Genomic DNA, 27,214 nt, shown 5'->3' on the forward strand with positions numbered 1-27,214 from the left:
AGCTGCAGTGGGGCTTTCCTGTGGTCACATCTTTATCCCCTTGGACTGCAAAGGCTTCTGACACGGATGTGTATCTTCTTCACAACATAGGTCACCTTCTTTCTCACCTGAGCAGAGGAGGAGGGGGAGGTGCCAGTCCTTCAATTTGCTTTCAGTGCAGTGTTTCACATTTCACAATCCCCAGGTTTTTATACCAGAAAAAGCATTATTTTCCATCATATTGACAAATTTAAATGTGCTAGCAGCATGTAAGATACTAAGTTTGGGAGTGTCAAAGACAGTGTCTTAGTGAAAACTAGAAATGAACATACTAGTTCACAAGGGGTTTCTATTTTATGCTCTTATTGTCAATTGCTCAATTTGTTTTCCTTTTTTTCTTCTCCTGTTTTCAGTCAAGTTTAATTCTGCATTTCCTGACTTCAGTTTGTCCAATTTCCTCAGATCAGATTGTAACTTTAGCCCCTTCATCACCCTTGAATTTTAATAAAAAAAAATCTGGGAAGGAGAAGAAGTCAAGTAGATTGCAACAGCAAGATAAAGAAAACTAGAACAGCTCGATAGAGCAGGGGGGAGTGTTGTAGGATGATAGGACACAAGGCAAAATGGCAGGGAGAGATAGTTGGAGAGAGGAGGTACATGGGTTTAGGTGATGTGCAAGGAGAAACCAGAAAGTTGGGTGGCCGGGAAACTTGCATGATCAAAGAGGCAAGCCATGATAAGACAGTTCATGCAGTTTTATGCCTGGAATATTCATTTTTAATAGATCTGGGGCAGAATCTCCTCCCCATTGAAGTCAGTGGGAATTTTGCCTTTAATTTCATGAGGACTGGGATTTTACCTCATCTCTACAAGTGGTTTAACACTCTTTGGATGATGTCCTGGCCCTATTGAAGTAAATGGCAAAACTCCCATTGACTTCAACATATATTCCTTTGTTTAGGATAGACCTGTTTAACAACTTTTGTGAACATGTGCTAATAACATCATAGAATCATACAAGTGTAGGACTGGAAAGGACCTCGAGAGGTCAGCTAGTCCAGTCCGTAGCACTCATGGCAGTACTATGTGATAACTAGATCATCCTCTGCAAAGTACTCCACTTAGGAAGGAACAATCAACTGCACTTAGAGGCGCTGACTTTCTTAGTTCCCAGGGGGTGCTCGACAGACACCCTGACAGGTGTTTGTCTTAAGCTGTTCTTAAAAACCTCCAATGATGGAGATTCCACACACTCCCTAGGCAATTTGTTCCAATGCTTAACTCCCTAACAGGACATTTTTCCTAATGTCCAACCTAAACTGCCCTTGCTGCAATTTAAGCCCATTACTTCTTGTCCTATCCTCAGAGGTTAAGGAGAGCAATTTTTCTCCTTCCTTGTAACAACCTTTTATGTACTTGAACTGTTTTCATGTCTCCCTCAGTCTTCTCTTCTCCTGAGTAAGCAAACCTAATTTTTTAAATCTTTCCTCACAGGTCATGTTTTCCTGACCTCTAGTCATTTTTGTTGCTCTTCTCTGAACTTTCTCCAATTTGTCCACATCTTTCCTGAAATGTGGACACAATACTCCAGTTGAGGCCTAAGCAGTGCAGAATAGAGTGGAAGAATTATTTGTCTTGCTTACAACACTTCTGTTAATACATCCCACAATGATGTTTGCTCATTTTTTTTTTTTTGCAAGTGTTACACTGTTGACTCATGTTTAGCTTGTGATGCACTATAACCCTCCCTTTCTGCAGTACTCCTTCCTAGGCAGTCATTTCCCATTTTGTATGTGTGCCATAGGCATGCATCAGCAGCCCGCCGAATCATTTCCTCCCCCCTCTTCCCAGCGTCTCCCACCTGCTGGTGATCAGCTGTTCAGCAGCATGCAGGAGGTACTGGGAGGGAGGGAGAGGAGCAGGGGCAGGAAGAGGCAGGGGGAGGGGACAGAACAGGGCGGGAAGAGGTGGGGTGGGGGCAAGGGCTTGGGGGAAGGGATGGAGTGGGGGGGTCAAGCACCCCCTGGGAACTAAGAAAGTCAGCGCCTCTGTGTGCAGTTGATTGTTCCTTCCTAAGTGGAGTACTTTGCATTTGCCTTATTGAATTTCATCCTAGTTATTTCAGACAGTTCCTTGCAGGACCATGCTCAATATACCCTTCCAGCTTGACCGTGAACCACCGATGACTACTCTCTTGGAACCGTTTTCCACCCAGTTACGCTCCCAGCCTATAGTAGCTCTATCTAGGACAGTTATATTTTCCTAGTTTGTTTATGAAAAGGTCATGCAAGACGGTATCAAAAGCCTTACTAAAGTCAAGCTATATAACATCTACCACTTCCCCCCATCCACAAGGCTTGTTACCCTAGCAAAGACAATTATTTGGTTAGTTTGACATAATTTGTTCTTGACAAATCTATGCTGTTACTTATCACCTTATTATCTTCTAGGTGCTGGCAAACTGATTGGGTGAATATTTGCTCCATTAGCTTTCTGGACACTGAAAGTAAACTGACTGGTCTGTGATTCCCTCGGTTGTCCTTATTCCCCTTTTTGTAAATTGGCACTATATTTGCCCCCTTCCAAGTCCTCTGGAATATCTCCTGTCTTCCATGAGTTTTTGAAGATAATCACTAATGGCTCAGATATCTCCTCAGTCAGTTCCTTGAATATTCTAGGATGCATTTCAGCGGGCCCTGATGACTTGAAGTCATCTAACTTGTCTAAGTATTTTTTAACTTATTTCCCTATTCTTTCCCCCTCCATCATACAGAGGTAATTTACAACTTTACATATAAAGTTGCTACATACATTTCACCATGATATTATTGATCAGTGAGTTATTAGTTGTCAAATGCTACCACACAAGGCATATTTTGTACAAAGATTACTGCAGTGTAGGGTGCAAATAGTGGTGCTTTGTCACAACTGTATAATAGGATATGATTTATCACTAAGCTTACTAAATTGCAATCAAGAATTTTGCATCACTATTGGATTTGTTTTTTTCAATTCAGAAAGTTCTTTAATTAAACTGGAGTATGAAATCATCTTCAAAGAGCCATTGAAAGCTATTAAGCTTGAAGTAAGCCAGCTATTATACATTTTTGTATTGCACAAGAATCTTCTCTTGGGAATTAAAACCAGCCAGGACCCTTATATATTTGAAGATAAGTCCCTATGCTTCCATACAAACGGCCAGGTTCTGAGCTGGGGTAAGTTGATGTAGTTCCATTGAAGCGTTGGCCCAAACTTGGCATAACTTTTCCTTTCATGGTTATGAGTGCTAAAATGTAAAGTTATGCTAATACAAATATAAATTGATAATGATCTGATAGGTAAAGAACGTACTCTCAAGATAAGCAGTATTTTTATTAGGCAAGTTAGAGATACTCATTTGAATTTATTCACACTTCCCCCATATATGATACCACTGAGCCTAACAGACAGAAAATGCCAATAGTTTTAACCCTTTTTTGGGCAGCTGCAACATTTTACTAGTTTCATTTCTTGGCTCTACCACAAAGTTACTACTTCACCACTTTTCCCTGAAACAAAAAACGTAACAAGTTCCTGGTTCCCATTCGTACGCATCCTGCAGCCTCCTAGTCTAAGAGCTGTTGGGGATTAGAGTGTGTAGAGTTGAAAGGTGAGGTCCAGCACAGAAGTCGCATTGTGGGTTCGTCATTAAGGCAAGAGAGGGCGGTTTTGGTACTAAGCATCTGGTATGGGGACTACAGATAGGCACGTCAAGATTTTGGCTGATGCAGTGCATGTATCCATGGCTAGGAAGCACTGGTGAAGAGGATGTAACTGGAACCCTGCTAAATACAAGTTGTGGACAATACCCACAATTTTAGAAATCATAAGGCACTATATTGTTAAACAATTGTAGTTAATACAGGTGACATCAGAAAAGCCCTTAAAATATACTTATTTCATTCTGTTTTTCTGTTTCCCTTTGATGCATATAGATTCTCAGCTACTCAAATGACAAGACACGGAAACTTATAATTACATTTTTATTTAAAATAAAAATTAATTATGGTGCCTTTTTAAATAGGGTACTGCACAATCTGTATATGCAACACAGTTTTTGGTACAGAACATACTTATTGAGCAATATCCTTAAATTCTAAATATACATTAATGGCTTGTTTGAGAAACATGACAACATTAATTCTGATTTTTTTCTCTTTAGTCATTTACCACCGATACAGATTTCCCATAAACAATATTTGTTTTCATCTGTACATGTGGTACACAGTCAAGAAGGCAGATCTCAGAATATTTACATTCATGCATTAATTTTAACACATTATCTTTGCAGTATAAAATCATATTTTTGTTTGTACAGATGCAGGGAGTATTGTAAATATATATATTTATAATAGATCTGATTTTTCCATTGTCTTACACTATGCATAGTAATTTATACCTCCACAAAGTGAGTGTAAAATGCCACCAAATCAGAACAATAGGTTTCTACCCACATTGCGTAGTGTAAATGACAACACACAGTGCAAGGTTGTGGAGAATCAGGTCTGTACATGTATATTCTATACCTTAAACCGATAGAACTGTCCATCCTTTATAGTCTGTTTTTGCAGCTTCTAAGCAGGGTCTGGGCTCTACGCTAGTCATGTGTTTGTTGTGTCTGAGTTAGCAAGGGACTAAGCACCTTCAACTCTCTTGATGTTAGTGAGGGTTGGGTGCTCAGCAGTTTGCAGGATCAGACCCTTTAGAGCTGGTCTCAGCTATGAGTCTTCTAATTGCAAATATTTATTTAAAATTAGATTTAAAAAGAAAAATCATAGTTAATTCATTTTATTGTCTCAGACATAAAATATTCAGGTAGTTTATGTGCAAGTCTGACCATGATTAGAGGTTAAAGCTATAGTCACTAAGTAAAGTCTTGTCTTAGTAACAGAGGAATGCAAATCTAGAAACTCGTAACTCTCTGAGCCAGATCCTCAGCTAGTGTAAATCACCCTGACTTCACATCATGAGCCAGATCCTCATCTGGTGTATCTAGTTGTACAGGGCCTTTCAACACTTTATCATTCTAGAGGCTAAAAATATACTTTAAATCCTGTGAATTTCTATTTTGAATCGCCAATTCCTGCTCTACAGGGTCACTGTTGTAGTGCAACACTTATCTCTCAAGGCTGCTCTATTCCTTTTATATTTAATTAAATGTGTAATAAGGGAACACACAAGCCCCTTTTATTGAAGCTTTGCAGTCTTAAACAAAACTCTGAACTCATCAGAAAGCTTCAGAAGTCGTCCCCCAAGGCATCACCTCACTGGCCTCTCTTTTCTGAGGATTGGAATCCACTTCCAGTATATTTCTCCCAGTGCCCCTCTCAAGATCCCTTTACATTTTGCGGCAATGTATTCGACTGCAGGTGGGGAAGTCAGGATTCTAAAAGCAGAATTATCCCTGCAGAATTTTCTACCTATTCCAAAAGCATGATCCGTGAATGTTCAGAGTAAAGTCTCTTTGGTAAAGCAGAGAGGAGAAATTGTTTATTTTAACTGTTGCTGTCCTAACTTGGCCAGCGACCAATGAAAGAATTTTAGATGTGTTTGCTTTTTAAATGCATTGAGGTGCACACTCAGCAATAACGGATCAATATTATGGTGAACAACAATTTACAATTCATGGGCCTTAGTATGCTCATTGAAACTGTCCACAAATCTGGCAACCACTTAGCTCCTATACAGTGCTTGTCATTATATATCTCAAGACACTGTCGTAAGGAAGGCAAGTACCATTATTCCCCCGGGGGAAACTGAGGCACAGAGAGGCAAAGTGACTTGCCAAAAATTACACTGCAGGTCCGCGGCACAACTGACAATAAAACCCAGGTCTCCAGAGTCCCTGTCCAGTGCTCTTTCCATTGAAACATGCTGCCTCTCCATTTTGTGTTCACTGTTCAGGTCACACATTCCACTATAAATAATTTAGGGAGCATGGGTTAAATTTTGATTGTATTTTAGGTCATGGGTCAGATTCTCTTTCCATTGAAATCAATGAGATTAGGATTAAGCCCATATGGCCTGTGCTTAGATTTTTTGCAAAAACATACATTTTAATAGACGTAGTGATCTGCAAACCCCTTTTTAATCTTGGCCTTACAGAGCATGTCTTTAAAGCTTTACTAGGAAATAAAGAAAATCAGCAAGCATTAAGATAAGGTGCAAATGGGGAGTCTGGACCATGATCATACTATATACTTTCAGCTATGCATGCAACCAGTCTCAAACTATGGCACAGTTATATGAATTTTAAAAAAAAAAAAATTAAAAAGACAAAACATAATTAACTACACCAAATAATCTTATGCATTGAGAAACCCTGGAAAGACAGTAACATGTTTTTATTATAGTACTTAGGGGGTGATTGCCTTAGGCAATGAATATTTGGGACCGTAGATTCAAATTGTAAATTCTGTTATTGTTGTTTCCACCTAAAAATATATCAGTGTATTTTGTGCAAGCATACAATATAAATACAGCAGGGAAATATATGATCATATTCTTGGGGTGAAGGGTTACTTATTTCTTTTCACTTTTGCATTTGCATTCACTCCACCTCAAGAAAGACTTGACATTTAAAAAATAATATTCATGTTCCTAAATTGCTATATAGGGATGACAGGCTGAAAAAATAATCACATAACTCCATAGATTTCTCAGCAACGGTATATAGCAGCGTTTTGTTTCGTCAGTGAAAGGATACATATATTTACATATACCCTATCCATTCAGTAGGTAATAGAAAACTAGAGATGGGTCTGAACCAAAATTCTTGACCTGAGTACCCTGGAACTTTACTGGGGAAGGGCTTCAGAATCCAAATTTCACAGCGTCCCCTAAACCATGAGACATGGAAAAGCCTCAAACAATGGGGTGTTCGAAATCCAGATCCAAGTTTTGCAGCTCAGGCCCATCCTTATGTAAAACTAAAAATATCAACATGTTTCAGTACTGACATATTTTAATGCCAACGTGCAGTTACTTTATTCAATGAGACTGCAATGGCTTGTTTTGAGTTTTTCAAAGACACAGAGACAAAGTATTATCGAAGCTTTGACAGCAAGACGAGAAGCCGGAGTGTGGTATAACTTTCTTTTCACTGCACTGATACTTTCAGCATAGTGATAAATGGAGACATACCAATTGAATGACAAAAATAATATTTCCAAACATCCTATGTCAGAAGGTCGGGGTGGGCAATACTGTAGACAAAACACTGGCCTTTACCCTAGGGGATTACTGATTAAGTCTAACCTGAGATCCTAAGTGAAATGAGTCTGGTGGATTCAGCTTCACTTTTAATAATCTGCAATCCATGTCACGAAAAGGTACAACACAAAGCTATCACATAGAATTTGGCACAATTGGCAGTCTCTACTCAGGAAATGCAGAGGACTGAGCTAACATGGGCACACCGATTTACTAGTCACTAGTAAATAGTCCTCTAAGTCAGGCCTACAAAGTCCTTGGTGGGCCAGCTCAGGAAATGCGAAACCTTCAGGAAATGACACTTGTTTTCTGCCCCAGCAGTTGATCAGCGGATAGATAAGGAGGACTTCAGTTTCCAGTGCTGCTAGTCCTTTCAACATGGTCAAGCCCAAATATTCACTCCAAACTGTAAACAAAATCCTTTCTAGAGGGATTCTCTGATGGTTCTGTGTGATGCAAATACAGTAAATGTGCAGAACTTCACAGAGGAGGAGAAATCTAGAACTTGTTTAAAGCTAGGAGATAAAGGATATGTTGGGGAAAATAGAGGCTGATTATGAAGTAACTGTGTTCAAAGCACCTTTTAATATTATCTTATCTTTAATAAGCTATGCTAACTGCCAATTATCATACTTTGACTTCTTTTGTTTGAAAAGTCTTCAGCCATGGAAATTGCATAGTCACCAGACTGCAGCTGTATTTCCTGGGTTAACTCACAAGTTCATGCAATTTTTGGTTGCTCGGTGGATTAACGGAAAACCCTTTCCTTCTAATAACAAAATAATAGTTAATTGAGACTATGAAGCTTCTAGCTTGTAAAAGAAAACACTGCACAAGCTGGAGAAGCACGCAGGTGAAGACTTCCACCCTCTGAATCTCAGACCCATTTATAATAAATTGCTGCCACTCTGACATATCACCTTCACATCAAAGGACCCAATTTAAGCAGCTCTTTCTGGATAATCAAAAATAAAAGGGGGGGGGGGGGAAACAGAAGCTGGAGGCATCATGATGTTGCTTTCAACAGATGTGGCATGCAGTAATTATGCCTTTGTGAGGTCTTTTTTTCGGGTAGCCCTGATTGGCAAGTTTATCTTCCCTTTGACAATCAGCAAGGTTGAAGAACAGTCTGCTTTTCTTCTCTGAATAACTGATACGTGCACTGTTCCCGAAATGAAGTCCATGGCCACAGAGCTTCTTTCATTTCCTTATTTCACCCACCTTGCATACTTTGTGTGTGTGCTTTTAAAGTTTAACACCTCCCATGTCTTGTGGGGGTCCTGGAGATTATACCACTGCATTATCAACTGTTTTGTTGTTCTGGGAGGACGTCATTGCATATTCAGCTCGACTTGTTCCATTCTCTTCTTTTCTCAGTGGTTTCCTTGGGTGATCACAAGTTCAAGGACAAATGGGGAAGGGGAGAAGAAAGGACAGAGAAACATCTTCATTATGAATATAGACTGAAAACAAGGACATTTCAGAAATGTCCTAGGCTAATAATTAGAATGTTTTCTAGACAACAAAATGTTTCATTTTACCCCTTTCTGAATATAGGTCAAATCAGAAATTGTTTTCCTCCAATCTTCTGCTCGCCCTAGAACGTGTTGATTCAGTTACTTATGTTGTATCATAGGCTCTTTGGCTTTTCAGTCCCAATCAGTATTTAACTATGTGAGTGAATTTGCTTGCTGGAAAGACAGCCTTTGGGAAAAGAATTCATGATTTAGCTAGCAAGCAGATACATCCTGGGCAGGGGCATTGCAAGTACCCCCGCCACCACAGTGCTTCAAATTTGTCCTGGAGAGAGTGCATCTTGGGTTGAGAAAGTAGCTCTGTCTCCATGCTTGTTCAATCCTTGGCCTCTCTCTTGAAAGCACCAAGTAATGCAAACTGTGATGATGGAGAAACAGGTCCATGAGGAACTGAGTTTCAACTCATTTAACATAACCCACTGAACAGTCATAATGTGACAGTTTTCAGTTGGTAACTAAATGGGTTAGATTTGAACCAGCGACTTGAAGGTGAAAAGTTGTGCATACTGTGAGCCGTTCCGTCTGGTCAGGCTCACAGTTGAACCTGCCATTCTTTTTACCACTGTCATTAGCTGGTAACAGTCTACAACCTTCAGCTCTGGTAGTGGCGCACTTCCAGAAATGTGCTGCAGGGGTAGAAATCTCTACCAATAAGTAACTGAAACAACCACAAAGCAAACGCATCACTGTTCTGTCTTTCAAAGGGTCCCTGCAGAGATAGACTTGAGCACAAGTTTCATATCTGAACATTTTCCATATGTAGGATAACCATCTGTGAGGCATCCTACCTCCCCCACGAATCCTCTCCTCCCAAGTGGTATATCCTTCATGTAAATATGCATGTTAAAGGTACATCATACAGCAAGAGCAAAAGCACTAGTGGTTTTCATAAAGATGTTGGCTTTTAGCTTAAGGCACTTCTACTTGTGTTGTGTGGCCAAGAAGACTAGAGGAGCAAACATAATATACCATTAAAGTATCTGGTATTGTTTTGAGATGGTTTTGCACCATCACCTCCCTATTTCTCTTTTCCTCCCTTTTTGCTTTCTGATCTCCTTCACTACCATCTCATGTTCACTATCCCCGCTCTTCCTTATTTTCTTTTTTTAAGTGTGAAGCCTATATAGAGCTGGCCTATCTACCTTAAAACTTTCAATGGGAAATTCAGAAAGACCTACCTTCCAGTGGGTGAGACCTCTCCAACATCAGTTGAACAGAGAGGTCCACAGAGACACTCGATGACTAGCCCTAATACACACTTAAACGTGTTTCTAAGAGCTTGAAAATAATGGAATGGGATGGCATCAAAGTCATGATGGCTTTCTCCTGTGATGGCATCCTATTTTCCCTCATGACTGCTTTAGGGTTAACATTAGTTAACATTCAATAATTAGCTATTTTATTGAATATCAATGATATAGCAATTTGAGGCTTGTATACATTTCGGAATTATACTTTTGTTCCGGTATGGAGGAGTGCTATGGTTAACAAATTCAGGAAATTTATTCTCAAATGTATTGCAGATATATGAATTTTATGGGTCGAATTCTCCTCTTAATTACACCAGTGTAATTCCATTGACTTAATGGAGTCACACCAGTTTACCAGATTGATGAATATGACCCTCTGTGTGTGTTAAATGCTATCATCCTTTTCCTACAGTACTTAAACTGCCATTATATATGAAGCCTAAGATCATGGGCTCTTGTTTTTCTAGACATTATTAGCTTCATTGAGATCCAGGTATTCAATGAAATTCCATTTTTTTAATAGCATACTATAGAGGGAATACTTTTATCCCGTTTAGTGTCTGATAAGATTGTCTGTCCTTTCACCTTGCTCCATATAAAACTCTTTAAATCACCTTTAAGATGATGTTCTAGACCAGTGATACTCAGACTGAGGCTCGTGAGCCACAACTGGCTCTTTAATGTGTCTCTGGCAGCTCCTTGCAACACATTATATTAAAACTTTGTGTGATTTAATTATTAATCAATCTAAGTGATTAACCAATCAGGCTACTTTTACTATGTTATTAACCAATTGTAGTTGATAAAATAATACTTGGTCAGTCATTTTGTTGTGAGAATAATATTTAAAAATAGTAACTGAAACCATGAATTCACACTACTGTGGGTCTTTTGGGTAATGTTGATTGCTAATTTAGCTCCTGAATCACAGAGGTCTGAGTATCCCTGTGCTATAGCACTGTTATTTACACACTGCCACCTCAGTACTACTTTTCACGGGGTTGGTGCTCCAGAATTAGTGAGGGTGTAAGTGGGGAACTTTTCACACCCATGATACTCACTCACTGGCAGGAGAAACAGGAGGTTCTCTAACAAGTGGTTTGCATCTCTTTTAAAGTGCAATTTACTACACAGACAACGTTGATGTGTAGCAAATCGATCAGTGTACTCATCATAGGGAACAGTGTCAAATAAAATGTACATGCAGCTCCGCATAGCTTAAAGCAGGTGACTATGGCTCCCAGTACATGCGTGCAATGATGCTTCAAAGTCAGAGTCCATAATAACCTCTCCACCACGTCTGCTTTAATGTGCATATATCCTAAAATTAAGAGAGCATCAGAACAGCCATTTAATGGATACACTTCACATGTTTATAGAATCTAATGTTAAATAAAAGCTTAACATTGAATGGTAAATCATGTTTGTCAGATAAATATACATCCTCTTCTGTGCTAGCTCTCTGCAACACTGAAATGCAACCACAACAATGCAATGCAAGTGGTATTTTCATGTTCTTTCTTCAGCAAATTTCTTAAAGGAAAAGCAATTGGGACACTTGATCTTAGCTAACCAGTGAAAATAGTTTGCCTGTTTTACAAAACCCCTTAGGCCAGATCCTCAGCTGGTGTGCATTTGGCATAGCTCCACTCACTGTCTTCAGCAGAGCTATCTTGATTTTATACAGTGGATAGTCTGGCCCTATTTATCTCGTTGTGACATGGTTTTGAATGGGTGTGTAAGACCTCCTGGACAAAAAGAATAAAGGATCAGTGGATTATTAATTTAAACAAGAGATTATCATGCCTTGCAATATTTGCCACAAGTAGGTTTATTAAAACTTCAAGAGGATGGGACCACCTAGAAATGGGAATAAAAGTTTAGTTCAGAATGGCAACATGTAATTAATTTACAAATTTAGGGCCCAAACTTGTGAGATGCTCAGCTGCCTGAATTCTCTGTACATTGAAGCACCTTCGGGCCCAGTGCTGAAGAGGCTCTATGTCTGGAATTCACAGCAGCTACAAGGGTCAGGCTCTAAAATTCAATATTTCCCTAATACTTCAAAAAAATTTTTTTTACTGTAGAACCACAAAAATGGAGTTTTCAGGGCCTCTGTGATGTGAAAGCAGGTTTTATTTCTATTGAGTTCAGCATACAGGAGTAAAAAAAAATGCAGTAGTATTTCAGTGTGCCACAATTCCAAAATATGGTTGCTTAAAAAACTATTTAATATGAATAGAAATATTCTCTCTCTCTTTTTTTTCCTTTTTTTGAGCGATGTGGATAAAAGTAAGAGCCAGCATAAGTGGCTTTCTGCTACCTTGCTTCCACCCCTCCGCTCAGCCCTGGAGGTAGCTGGGGGGGTCACTTCAGGCCATATAACAAATTCAAGCAACCTCAATAATGACCCATTTAGGGTCTGTTCTGTTAGCCCAGGATAGCTGAAGAAAAGCATATTTGAACCCCCATGTGGGTTTTGGGCCAGGAACTGGTGGAGTAAACCTGGCAAGGCTTTCCCTTGCCAGTGGAATCCCAAACTGTCAGCACCATGCCCTTTGTGCTCTTGGTGCTGTACAAAGGGGGCAGAGCGAAGTCGAGGATCAGGACCTTAATGAAAACTGCTGCCATGAGGAGAGAAGGGCAAGGGATTGAACATTCCTCTGCAGTGTTAGAAAACCAAGTATAGATGAGCACTGTGCTAGCACATAGCAACTAAACAGTGAAGTCTATAGACCCCCAAACCAGTCTGCTATCAATGGCCAAAGTGAATGGAATGGAAAAAGTAAGCAAACAGCCCCACTAGTGAAAAGTACATATGATTTTTCATTTTCTTTCAATACTAACAATAAAGGTGTTGTAAGTAACATAGTAATGTGCACTGGACTTAATTCTCCTCACAGCAATTTTAGGATGGAGCTGCTAACTTCAATGAAGGTACTAGCGACAGACATTGGTATAAAGGAAAGAATCAAGTCTATAATTTGTAATTTTTGCCAGGCCTCTTTAAATAAAATGATATGCCATGGGGGAAGAAAATGGAGTAGATAAATACAAGCATGAAGAGAACGGTTCTACAGGTAGCCCATATAAACTAGAATTGGAAATCGTAATTCTGGGTTGTCTGTTTCTCCTTTGTTCCTAGTTATACGTTTCTTTCTTTCTTTAAGGAATGTGTCTCCACCTTCTCATCAGAATCTCTGTGTTACCTGTCAGGCATCAAACGGAAAAGTAAGGAAAGAGACAGTATCAGGAAATTAAATGATCATTTATATACAAGCACTTCAAAGAATTAAAACTTCCTGCCTGGATCTAGAGAGAGAAAAAAAAATAAATGCCTTTCATTGGAATTATGCAAAATAAAGGCATTCACTACTTTGATTGCTATGCTGGAAGTCTAGAGAAGCTGACAGTTTTGTTATGGGCCTGCTTTAAAAAATCCTGATTTAGCAGAAGCAGAACAGGAACGGAGGAATAAGTATTATACTATTAGTTAATTATGTTACTTTTATTGGACAATCTCTCTCATTTCATATCAGTGACCTGTACATTTATAATAAGTTTAAAGAAAACAAAAGAGAAGCCATCTAAATTTCAGCAAAGACAAACAGTTTGAGTGCTGGATGTGAAAGCAATCATCCAATGTGCATGAACTGATAATGACTGATGGTGAGAAGTGAATTTTCATAAAATCATAAAAATGATCTGTGAATTACAGGACCAGCTGATGAAAGAACTTTACTGACCAAAGACAATTATTTTCTGGGACAACAGTAAAACCTAGAACCTTCAGCTGCAAAAATCTCAGATCTCTACCATTACAGCTAAAGGAATTTGCGCCAGCTGTAGTAATATTAGGATGTACATGTAGGGCAACCATATTTCAATTTTTTTTTTAAAAAAAAGACACTTTTCTGGCAACATTTTTCAAAATTATTAAATACTCAAGTGATCAGCATTCTGGCTTCTTCTTTTGATCTGTTTCATGGGAGTCAGAAAGCTCCGTCTGGAGCAAAAGAGCAGATCCAAAAAAGACTGACCTCAGCTTCTGCATCCACACTGCACTTTCTCTCTATGCTTCTGATGACAGAGAACTGGCAAGTACCTGCTCTCTATCTCCCCTACACCCCCAGGGGCTAGAGCAGGAGGTTTGCACTGACTTGGCTGGCTCACTAACTTACCACACTCATATTGCAATGTGTGAGCTTAGGCGTTGAATAATGGTTGGTGTGAAACACACACTTGCTATGTGATGAGCGTAAAAGAGGCCGCACAAAACATTTTATATCAGTACTATCATTCATTTGTAGTTTATAAAAAAATCTGAACATTCTGATTGAAGAAATTAAAAAAAAACCAGGATATTTTAGAAATTCTTGGGCCATGATATGGAAACCTGGGACTGTTGGATCATATTAAAGAAGTTCTGTATTAAAATCACAAATGAGTTTGATTCCCCATAGTTTAAATTCCAGGGTATTACTAATTAAGAGGTCTCTTGGGTTTTGGTACTGTTTCTCTCCCTCTATGTGTGAAACTTGCAAGCTGCTAATTGCGTTAGTACATTCTAAGACAGAGTCTGTTCTCAAAGCAATTCACAGAGACTCAAAGCAATACTCTAACAACAGAAACAGCACCCAGAGACTCCCCGCCCTTTTGTTGTATTAACAATTGTGATTAAAATAGAGATAGAGGATGTATGTGGATGGATGCTTGGTTTGGATAATAACTGAATGATCAGGGAGGTGCCAGCCTAAGAATCCAGTGTCCATCGGCTGAAGAAGGCGTCAAGAGGAAATAACCAGAGGACCCCCGGAGGGCAGACTGGAATCCACCCAACAGCCTCAAGAATGGGAGAACCAAAGAACAAGATAACATCTGGCAGCACGGAGCCGTCAGGAATGTGCCATCTGCTGATTGATTCAGTAACAGCATGATGAAGCAATTCCCACAGACTGGCCTAGGAAGAAATTCCTATAAAAAGAGACTCTAAAAAGTGAGAACTTTGGGGTCTGATTCTGCAAACCAACTTCCAGGAGCATCAGATGAGCATCTGACAAGGCCCTGCTCCCTCCTCATGTCCAGGCCACCTGGCCAGTGGCTTGGCATGAGCAACTCTAAGGCTGGTAACTATGATGACAACCTTGCAGAACCTGTGTGTGTGTGTGTGTGTGTGTGTGAATGTGTGAATGTGTGAATAAATATGAGATTGAATGGAATGTTATAGCTATAACTAACTGCTTACTATGATAACAACCTTGCAGAACCTGTGTGTGTGTGTATGAATGAATGAGTGAATAAAGATGAGATTGAATGGAATGTTACAGCTGTAGACTATGATTCTTTCTGTATTCACAATAAATGTGGTATTTTGCCTTTTTCCCTTTAATAAGATCCTGCTGGTTTTTAATTTATTGGTACAACAGGACTGTGGAGTAACACTGGAAGGTATGGTCTTTTTACTTACTTGCTTTTTAGGCCTCCAGCCACTAGAGGAAAACCGCCACATATATTAGAGCCGGTTTGAACTTCCTTCCAGTGGAGGGCAGTGTTGATACACAAAAGCCCATACCTTACTTTTATTGACACTTCATAGATTCCAAGGCCAGAAGGGACCAGTGTGATAATCTAGTCTGACCTCCAATATAACACAGGCCAGGGACCCTCCCACAACTAACTCCTTTTGTAGCAGAGCATATCTTTTTCTAAAAAAACAAATCCAATCCCCATTTAAATATTGCCAGAGATGGAGAATCCACCATGATTCTCGGTAAATTATCTCATTCAGTTCAGGATTTGGCTCTCTTATTAGTATGTTTGGTAGCTTAGAAAGCTTTGGGGAGTCAGATTTCATCTGTGCTGCTGGAATTTCTTTTACAATATATGTCTCGATCTTGGGGTTTCAGGCATTCACTGGCATTACAGGGAGTTTCTCTTTGGAGCAGCTGATGCCAAGGAATGAGAAGGGCAGATGTACTATAACTTTACCACCTCTCTGGTGACTCTAAGACATCTTCAATGCTTCAGGCTCTGTAGAACAATCCTGGAGGTGTAATACTAGGTCTTATGCCAAAAACTTGTGATTAGGTAGATGTGGCAAGGGGATAGGGTGTTTCATGCAGAGAATTATACATTAGTGAGACAGACGCACACACACAAGTCTTCCACTAATGCAGCATTTGTAAAATGCTGGAACATGAACAGTTCCACCATGTAAAAATACTGCACTGTATATACACAGGGTTGTGTTACATGAAACTGCAGACTTTGTGAAGGTCTTTGGAGAGAAATCGAGCCAAGTGTGAAGGAGATTTTATGAAACACTAACATCTTTTTATTAAATGTTATAGTTAATGACCACATAGGTGTCAGCAATATGCACCCACAGATCAACAACTGAGGTCTTAAGGTGTAACAGTCATACTATTAATTACACTTAGGAAGTGGTTACCGGCTTAATCAGCTCCCACTTTCAAAGAAAATGCTCTACAATTGCCATAAAAAGCACCTGCAGCTGTGCAAGTTTCAGAAGCACGCTCAGTACTGTTCAATTTTTTGTCAATGCCCAATCTTCTGAATTTCCCAAGGCTTTTGTACATATTCCAAGCAGTTCACTTGCCCTATTAGGCAAGCCAAGATGTTCTAGAGATTTAGGATTCTGTACCTAAAAAATAATGTTGTCCCAGTATTTATCATTGCAATATATCATCCTGTTAGTTTACTCTCAAATTAGAATGAAAATAGAAAAAAAATGGATGATCTATGAGGAAAGATTGAAAAAAATGGCTTTGTTTAGTCTGGAGAAGAGAAGACTAAGGGGGACATGAGAACAGTTTTCAAGTACATACAAGGTTGTTACAAGGAGGAGTTAGAAAAGTTGTTCTTGTTAACCTCTGAGGATAGGACAAGAAGCAATGGGCTTCAATTGCAGCAAGGGAGGTTTAGGTTGGACATTAAGAAAAACTTCCTAACTCGCTGGGTAGTTAAGCACTGGAACAAATTGCCTAGGGAGGTTGTGGACACTCCATAACTGGAGATTTTAAACAGCAGGTTAGACTCACACCTGTCAGGAATGGTCTAGTTATTACATAGTCCTGCCTCGAGTGCAGGGGACTGGACTAGATGACCTACTGAGATCCTTTCCAGTCCTACAACTTCTATGATTCTATGACATTACCTGTATGATTTAGATGGGTGTACATTTCAGCTACATTCTGTTTTGGACCATGTGGCTTGAGTTCTGAGTTACTTATATTAAGGCCCCTTTACACCCTCTGGCAGTGTAAAAGGGGTCTTTGTGTGTAAGAGAATTTGGTTATAATTTTATAAATTTTATCTTGTTTAAATCTGATTTCAGACGTCACCACACTGGAGTCATTAATGAAGATACATTTGGCCTGATTCTCTGGTGTAATATCAGTGGAAATCAGAAGTGACTTTACTAAAGTCAGTAGAGTTACACTGGTGTAAGAGGAGAATCAGTTCCATCAATGGAATCTTAAGGAAGATGATCACATTCTCACCCTAACTAGTAAAAACCTATTACCAAAATTGGTATATGCGGTATATTCCAGCAGGTAGTTTGCAGGTAATATTTACACTGATTCTGATCTCAATTTTACAGTGTACAGTAACACCCCTATTTTACAAACTAATTGGGGGTGAAGGAATTCATAAAACTGAATATCTCATAATGATGATAGGTAGGATGCATAAATTACAGTATGGTACACTGCATCACTTAATTTTTGTTCAAACCATGGCAAATCAATTTCTAATGCACCAAAGACATCAGAATGTGAAAGGATGTTGACTTGTTCTTCGCCATCACTTTTCCTATGTGACATTTTGTTCCCTCCTAAAATGTTTCATGTAACTGATTGTTTGTAAGATTGATGTTTGTAAAATTGAGGTTCTGAGGACTTTCAGAATTGCATGCCCCTATTCTATTAGGCTGTGAGGAAACGCATTTTCATACCATTGCAAGTCACGTTGGTATCAATGGGTTTTGGATAGGCCCCACCTGCCTTATTTCTTAGGGCAGGCTGTTCTACTCTGTTTGAACCCTAGAGCCTTCACACATTTTCAAATCGCCAGCATTTCACACTGACCTTTGCCCTCTCTGAAGGATGTTCTTAGATGGCCAATTTCTAGGGTAAATTTTAGCAGGCTCTGAAGGCTTCTGGGCTATTTCCACTTTTGGAGGCATCACACTCTTCAGTAGTGGCCAAATCTCCCCTTCCTGTGCAAAGACTGAATATGCACCCAGAGGCTCTCTCAGGGAACAAAATACTCTTAGCTGAGCTGAGCTGCTCTTCAGCTGTTCATCAGCATTTACAAGTTCCCTGACCTTGTGTTCAAAGGTGTCAGAGAGTATAAAATGTGATTGTCTAAGCTCTTCCTTTACAGATCTACCTAGTCTAGTCCACTGAAATCAATGGGTGTGCCTGAAGGGAAGTTCTGGCCTGTTTAAATTACAAATAACATTTCTGAAACCTAAAATAAATTAAAGGGATGGGGATCTTATTCTCACTCCATTGTAAATCCAGAATAACTCCACAGACTTCAATGGAGTTGATCAGAATGTAGTGTGGTGTGACAGCACAATCTCGACCAGCCAGCCAGAGATAATTCAATCATATTCCCTACTACCACTAAGTATTCTCCCTTTAAAACTAGTGATTTAACTTCTGTTCCTTGCTTACTGTCCACAGAATACCAGCCTTTAGAAAGAAAGGATTATCATAATACTGGATTACTTAATAAAGCCAATTTCATTAAAAAAATACTCATAGCAACCCAACCTAATCCAATCCCACTCCTTTCACCTCCTAATTAAAAAAAAGCCCCTATAAAGAGAACACAGAAAGGAATTTCTGACTAGAGAGATTTGATATACAGCATTATACCTCAGTTGTTTTCGGTGCAGAACACATCTTTGATAGATTTTTATGACAGTAGAGACTAACTGAATGGGCCTAAGGTAAAAAATGAACTCCGTTTGTTGACCATTCCACATGGTAAAAAGCCACTAAATAAAAAAATCAGAAGTCTCTACTAAGGGAATCTGAATGAAATAAGCTTGAGCAGTGAATTATGCTACATTATGTGCCTAAGGAAGGGCAGCCTCTCTGGAACAGAAATGAAACATAAGCGTCACAAACAACACTGAAATCTAAAGGGATCCCACATTGCAATTTTATTTATCTTTTTGGAAAAGGCTGGGCAAAACCACCACTCATCATTGGGAAGAAAGATGATCTTGTGACTAGGGCACAGGATACCTGGATTCTATTCCCAGCTCTGCTATAGACTTCTGATGTGACCATGGGCAAGTCATTATTATCGCTGTATGGTAGCACCTGAACAATCTAACTGAGGTCAGGACCCCAATGTGGTAGGCATTTGACTTAACATAGTAAAAGGCAGATCCTGCCCTAAAAAGCTGACAATTCAAATAGACAAGACAGACCAAGAATGTGGGAAAGTGTTGTCCCAAATTTAACAGAGAAGGGACCGAGAGATTAAGGTACTTGCCCCAGGGTAGATAGGAAACGTGTGGTAAAGCAAAGAATTCAACCCAAATCTCCTGTGTCTCAGTGCAGTGCCTTAACCACAAGCTCATCCTTCTTCTCAAATCCTTTACTCTGTCAGTTTCTTCAACTATTAATTAGTGATGATGGTTTTCATTCATGCTGGTGCAACATAGCTTGTGGCAAGTCTGACTGGAGCAGGAATGTAGTGAAGAAAACTCCCTGTAACATCTTAACCTCAGTCTTACTGAAGCTGAGTCTCAGCTACCTAGGTCTCATCCGATCCCTAATCTCAGCCAGACATTGGATGAATCACTCAACTGCACCATCTGGATCTTACGAAATAGAGATGACTGACGTCTGCATACCGAAGGCACCATCTCCCCAATGGTCTTGCATACATGTTGAACAGGTAGCAGAAAAGAGTTTTTGGTGTTCCCCGTGTGCGAGATCCCGCGGGGCAGACAAGCACAAATTTGGTGTTTCATCTGCAATACTGGATGCAGCATTGACAGCTGGGCTCACTAAAGTCGGAGCCATGGTGTGCATGTAGTGGTGGAAGAGGCTTTATGAGAAAACAAGCCCAACCCCAGATTCTGATTGTGTGTACTCACTGTTTTGCACTAGGCAAGACTAGTGGCCAGTATCCTGAGCCCAGGAAGGTCTCACTGCCATGCCCAAGCCTGTTGCTGGACATGGTCTGATTCTTCAAATATAAAACTTAGGCGAAACATCAAAATAAAAGCAGTTCCTCTGCCAATCTTGTTCTACAACTCCCAGAGGCTTTTCCCCTTGCTTATCTCAGTGCTGGAAGGAGGACACACAAGCCTTGCTCCAGGGTATACTGCTGGAACCTATCTCTCTCCTGCAGCTCTGCTCACTGGGCTCTTGTAGCCCTTAATAGGGATCACCTTACCCCTTCTTAGCTGGGGCTGATAACTGAACAGGGATGGCTGGCCCCAGACTTCCTGCCCCTTGAAGGGCAGACCACCCTGTTACACATACTCACACAACCACAGCAGGTTCCTAACTCCCTGATCTCTGCAGGCAAATGTCGGTTTTGTGGGTGCAATCAGTTGTATGCACAACAATAGGTGCACATACACACACAAGCCAACTTGAAGGTACTGACAATTTTGCCCTATGTGTCAGTAATATGGAAACTCCATTACATTATGCATTAGAGTGCAAGTGCAAAAATGTGGCTAGAAGTCAAAAATGAGAACCCTTCTCATTCTGTTCCTGTAACATTTTCAGCCCCTTTCCCTCCCGTGGTATAGACTGAACAATGGCTACTGTTATTTATTATTTAGTAATTATACAGTGCTTTTCATCTTCAAAGAGCTTTACAAACATTTACTAATTAAATCTGAAAAATAAGCTTTACACAGACCATTACAACTTACCAGTATTAATTGGTGCTTTGCTCATTTCTTGGATTTATGTGTGTGGGGCACATGAAAATGTGGGTTGTACAAGCTCGGAGAACAGGCTTTTTCTGCTCAGTGAAAGTAAGCACAGTAAAGGCTATTTATAAGCACTTTGTTGTTCTTTCTTTTCTTTTTCAAAAAGGTGATTTATTTTTATTTTTGCAAGGGTGGAAACTACAGGGAATTGTGGTCACTCTGTACAGAAAATAGTTATTAGTATTTAAGTTCCGGAGCTTTGCTCCTCTTTATGGACCAAACACATCAATTAGCTTATTGCCTATGTTTCCCAGGGCCTGGTCCCTTCTCAGTGGGCAATGGAATGCCATGGGAGTTACATATGTGCATCCAGAGGCCTAGATCTCTCAGAAATACAGAACTAACTGATACCTCAAGGATCACAGTTGTGCTGGGAATGGGAACAAAGTACAGTGACCAAATGGCATTGTCTGGAGGCACTATGCCTGCCTATGGTATAATGCTTCCACAATCTCAGTTAGGATTGAGCTAAAGATCAGACCTTACTGTATCTTAAAAAGTATAGCACTCTGCCTTCCCCAGTTGCTGCCATCCCAGTGCTGTCTACAGGGGCAGACTCCTTCTATATCCCCAAGGCCATTCAGGACTGATGGCAACGCTATGACAGCGGCTGAAATCCTGAAGCCCTTATTCAGGGTTTACTCAGTCCTTCTTCAAGCAAAAATTCCCTCTGAAGTCAATAGTTTTCTTCAGGAAGGATTTAGTACAAACCAGTGCCAATCTGCAAGGAAACTAAAAACAAAAACACGGAAGGAGAAAATTTAAGCTTGTTAAATAAGTCAGCCTTTCTGACCAGGAGGAATACTTGGCATTTTGGGAGCAAACTCACTCTTACACCAGCTTTACAACAGTGGAACTCCATTGACTTCCATGGAGTTAGAATCATAGAACCATAGGGTTAGAAGGGACCCGTAAGGTCATCTAGTCTAACCCCTTGCCAAGATGCAGAATTTGTTGTATCTAAACCATCCAAGACAGCTGGCTATCCGGCCTCCTTTTGAAAACCTCCAGTGAAGGAGCTTCCACAACCTCCCTAGGCAGTCTGATATAAATGAGTTACTTCTCATTTACATCAGTATAGGAAGAGAACTGGGCCCATGAATCTAGAGTCTGCTCTCACCTAGTCTGGTGTAAATCTGAAGTAACTCCTTTGGAGCCAGTGGTGTAACTGAGGATTTACATCACTGTGACTGGGTGCAAAATGTAGCCTGTAGTGTAGAAAGGTCATGGGGAGTTCAAAGGATTAACAGCTAGACAATCTGTGAACTTCTAGGTTACTGGTCTGAATCCAGCCCAGGTGTGTATCAAGAGTTTGGGGCTGGCAGTCTGGCAGTTGTTTGGGGGTCTGTATAAATGAGTTGCCTTTTCAGTGCTTATACGTCTACCTCAAACCTTTTCTCTCTACTTAGACCCAGCTGAGCAGAGAGGCGGAGGACTGAATAACCATGGAGGTTTTGCTTCCATCTCACATACAGAGTTGGTTCTTTCAGATCAGGAGTAAAACACTTTGGCCGGGGGTAATGTGGTGAACCCTGCAGTTCCAGTGCCCATTATTATTATTATTATTACTTATTTGTATAGTGTAGCATGTAGGAGCTCCAGTGTGCTAAGCACTGTACTAACACATAACAAAAACAGTCGTGGCCCCAAAGAATTTATAATCTGCCATGCTGTCTCTGGTTGGAGAGAGCTTCAGTCTTTAAGGGATTTCAGACCAGCATTTTTCAACAGCACTAAACCCACTTAAAATGTTTATAGACAAGCATAGTAGACAATGTGTGTGGAAGAATTTGGTTGCACTCAATCATGATGCTGTTAGAATAGATACAAGTGGGGAGGGGCACAGGGTTCTTCATGTCACAGCAAATGAACAGCAAACTGGGCTTAGCTTTTTGTTATTGTTCCCTAAGAAAATGGCCATCCTTCAAACCGCTGCCTCAAAAAGCAGACATCAAAGAGGGGAACTCCATTATTTCCCTATCTGAGCCACTTCACATGATTAGTTTATTGCAAAGGCCCGGAATGGGAAATGGCCTTTTCCCCATTCTTGCCTTTTTCTGGCTAACACACAGTTGGTTCCAGAGTCTTTACTCCTTTTGTTAGCACTTTACCCCATCACAGGGATTTAGCGTGAAGTGTGGCTGTTGTGTGATATAAGGACAGTGAAGCTCCACAAATGCTTTTTGACATGGCCATTTAATACCTTGCTCTTCAGAGCCATTCAAAATGGAGCTGATTCTCCAGTTGCATTTACCAATGTAAATTGGGAATAAATATATGTAACTCAGTGGAGTGATACTAGTCTAAAACTGATATAAGTGTATGGAGAATCACAGCAAATGTTAGCATACTCAAGCTCCCTCCACCCACAACTCTGCCAATACAGCATGTCTACTCGTCTTCTCCAGGATCGCTATCAGCTGTTAGCAATACACTGTAACACTGTAAAACAGTTAGCAGTACATACTGTAGAGGGGAAGGAAGATGGGGTAACAAAAATAAGATCATGTGGCTACGTAGGTAGCTACTGTACAATTTGATGGTTGTTGTTGGTTCCAAATCATCGTAATTCCACAACCCATATAATGGCCAGGCAGAACTGCAGCCTTTGTGCTTGGGGGATCACATGGGCTCCTTTTCTCTTGGTGCTCTCAAAGGAAGAGTGGGCGTGAGGTGACACTGTGGCTTCACACATCTTATGCACTGGCCAGTATAACCAGTCAGCAGCGTAGGGGGGGAGTAAAGTAAGTTGATCCTATAAAGGGATGTAACAGCAGGCCTGCAGAGGCTGTGTTCCCCATGGGGCAGTATGGCTCCATACCACCCATTACTAGGGACTGTCTCTAAACAATGCCATTGGGGTCTTTATCAGCACATTTTGGTTTAAACTGAGATATGTGTAAATTAAGAGGATCCTAGTGTCCTTGCAAATATGACTCTATTCCTGCCCTTGTAAAAAGCACAGGACCTGACTGTAGTTAATAGACCTGCGCAGATGTAAAAGCAGCATCACTGAGAGGAAATTCAGGCCCATGGTATTCTACAGCGTGGTCCTGATTTTCAGACCTTCTAAGCATCCACATCTTCAGTTGAAATCAGTGGGAGCTGCAGTTGCTCAGGCCCTTGAGAAATCAGGCCCCAGTGGCTTCATTCCAGATGTTCTGTACCTCTTCAGTGGCAAAAAACCCAGCTATTAAACCAGCTTAAGTGGCTCTCTCAAGATTCCTTTATGTAAGGGGAATCCCTGGGTGGTGGAGAACCAAAGTGGTCATTCTGTGTCATGCTCTTCCCATCTCAAGGAGTATTCCTGGGAGAAAGAAAGTATGTCTAGAGTACCCCAGCACCTCAGTGATCATTGACTGCTGGAGCAGGATCCTGCCTGTAATGAAGAGTAGCTCTGAATCTGCTGTAATTATACCAGGGACTGGACTGAACCCAGGATCAGGGAAAGATCAGGCTAAACACCATCTTGGCTCTTCCTACAAACAGTGCTGAGTGTATCTCAGGCACTCAGCTGTGCCAATACTCTCAACCCCAAGTGTTCAAAAATCACTGGGGCCCCAAAACGCCTGAGACTGGCTTAAAAATGAGATTATTACAAAAATAAGATACTGGGGTCTTATTTGCCTTCTGATTTTGGAGTCTTTAGGGTACACTCATGTCATGATATCAAGGTTTTCTCCACAATCATGAGGGCTACAAACTTACTTTAAAAAAAAAAAAAGAAAGACCCTATTCTCATGTATTAACATGACTCCCAGAGAAACACCATTTGTGGTCCCTAGGTAAAATTATGAGAGTTGGCAACACTCCCTATTATCCTCAAAACATTACTAAGATCCCGAGTCTCCACTTAACTACAGAGGTGCAAATTGGGAATACAGTGGATACCACTTAATAGCAACCCTGATATTTTTCAGAGTAACAGCCGTGTTAGTCTGTATTTGCAAAAAGAAAAGGAGTACTTGTGGCACCTTAGAGACTAACCAATTTATTTGAGCATGAGCTTTCGTGAGCTACAGCTCACTTCATTGGATGCATCCGATGAAGTGAGCTGTAGCTCACGAAAGCTCATGCTCAAATAAATTGGTTAGTCTCTAAGGTGCCACAAGTACTCCTTTTCTTTTTGCAAACCCTGATATTAACAGCTTCCAATTAATAGCAACGTTTTGCAGGGCCCAATCCCATCCCATTGTCCTGAATGTTCATGGGATTTTGATACTGGCATCGGCATGTGGCTTATTGAAAACTTTTGTATAGAAAAAAGGCCGCAGCTGCAGGCAAGTTTGCAGGGCTTCAGCCAGGGAGGAACGCGCTGGAATGTAAGTGCTTGGCAGCGCTTCCTGCTATTGATGCAGCTCTGCAAATTTTCTGCGCCTGGGGACCACACAGGAGGTAAGGGTCTGGTGGCTCATATCACTGCCTCACTGGGGAGCCCCCAGCTGGCGTCCCAACTCCGCCGGCTGGGAAGGGAGGCTGCGGTCAGGGCTGCAGGTGGGATGCCAGGGCTTTCCATGGCAAGCAAGGGTGCTCCCGGAGCCGCACGGTACCTCTTCTCACTGCTGCCCCACCCACAGTCTCCCCTCCCAGCTTGTAGGGAGCGGTACCAGGCAGCTTCGCAGGCTCCCAGTCCCCTACTGCCCCCCTTCCCACAGCCTCCCCTCCCCGTGGAAAGCCCTGCTATCTGGGCTGCGGCCCCACTCCCCACTGCTGCCCTGACTGCAGGCAGGTTTGTGAGGTGCAGAGAAGCCACGTCCCAGCACTTCCTTTCCTGGCTGCAACCCCACAAACCTGCCTTCTGCTTATTGGCAGCTGCTGGATAATAGCAACTTTTTGCTGGCAACTGCGGCATTCATAATAAGTGGAATCTGCTGTGATTCCAGTGAAGCCAACATAGTTACACCAGCATAGAACTAGCATACATTGAGCATCACATCCTCATCTTGCAGTATTGGTCCTTCTGCATTTGGTCCAAGTACCATCGAGTCCTGCAGCATTTTTTATAAGGATGCTGGGTGGACACAACGTTCTGCACATGCCTGTATCCTCATCTAATGTACAACGGCACAGTACAGTGAAAAATGTCATATTCTTTAGTGCTAATGGCACAAAGTTAATGAGCCACAGAACTGACCATAATGGTCTGTAGATTCCTATTGGCTTCTCAGTCAATACGCTGTAAATTAGAAGTCAACAACTGAACAACATTTTAATGGAAAATCAATTGTGCAATATGTGGGGCATTCCTCTGATGTTACAAAAACCGGGAAAGGCTTTCTGTAATTTGCTGTCATTCTGGGTTATGGGGAAACAAAGTGACATTTTCCTTTTTATGGCAGCACTCTTTCTCCTCAACCGGATGTTTGTGTAAGTTTGTGTAATCTTAAAGGAGACAAATAGAAGATGGAAACTACTCCCCCCGCCCCCTTTACAGCTGTGCAGAAATGCAGTGTTTATACAAATTCCAGACTGACAGTCCTGGAGGACAGAGTCCAGTGCTGATCCACAGAACAAATACTGTGTGGGCAGCAGCAGAGCCAACTTTCCCACACAGGATTGCTGATGTGCTTCAAACTCTACCATCTGTAGGGGTGAAAGGATTTTTCATTTGCTATGCCCATTCAATCCTTAATCTGTCCAATGAAACTGCTAACAAGTGGTAGCAGTGATTTTTGATGAGACAGTCACTTATCTACTGGGACTCAAACTCATGTCACATAGACCATTAAACAGCCATCAGATGGTACCAACTTTTAGTATGTGCAGACTAAGACCCCGTTGTGCCACTGAAGTCAATAGAATGGGTCTCATGGAGTCCAGTGGGATTTGGATTAGGCCTTTAGTGCTCAGTTATGCAACACTTACTTTCGCAAGTAATCCCATGGAAATCATTGCACAGTAGAGCCCACAGGCTGGACCTGAACTTAAAAGTTAAGAGCTAAGAAGTATTTATACCATTACCCAATGCCCTGAGATATCCAGTCCCCCCCCCACAGCTTTTATGTAAATTAAGGGTTGGATTCTGCTACTCTTATTCACAGTGGAATTAATGTGTCTACATGTGAAATATGATAAACGTAGGTTAGCTTAGCAAAGATGTGGGTCCGACGTGTTTTAATAGCCAAATTTCATGGCTTGCTGGAAGTAAGGATAATTTTCTTTTTAGACAATACTCAATTTTAATTCAATTTGGTTAAATT

General features: G+C 40.9%; 1 protein-coding gene across 1 annotated transcript in view; it reads right to left on the bottom strand.

The window, feature by feature from the left end:
* Window positions 1-4,030: 4,030 nt before the first annotated feature.
* Window positions 4,031-27,214, bottom strand: part of PRIMA1 (proline rich membrane anchor 1) — an 86,853-nt gene continuing 63,669 nt past the window's right edge. Inside the window, exon 4 of the mRNA XM_074956161.1 lies at window positions 4,031-8,614. Coding sequence (XP_074812262.1) covers window positions 8,518-8,614 — 97 coding nt within the window. The 3' untranslated portion in view covers window positions 4,031-8,517. The remainder of the gene's footprint in view (window positions 8,615-27,214) is intronic.

Source organism: Natator depressus, chromosome 6 (assembly GCF_965152275.1).
Source record: "Natator depressus isolate rNatDep1 chromosome 6, rNatDep2.hap1, whole genome shotgun sequence".
Lineage (NCBI taxonomy): Eukaryota > Metazoa > Chordata > Testudines > Cheloniidae > Natator > Natator depressus.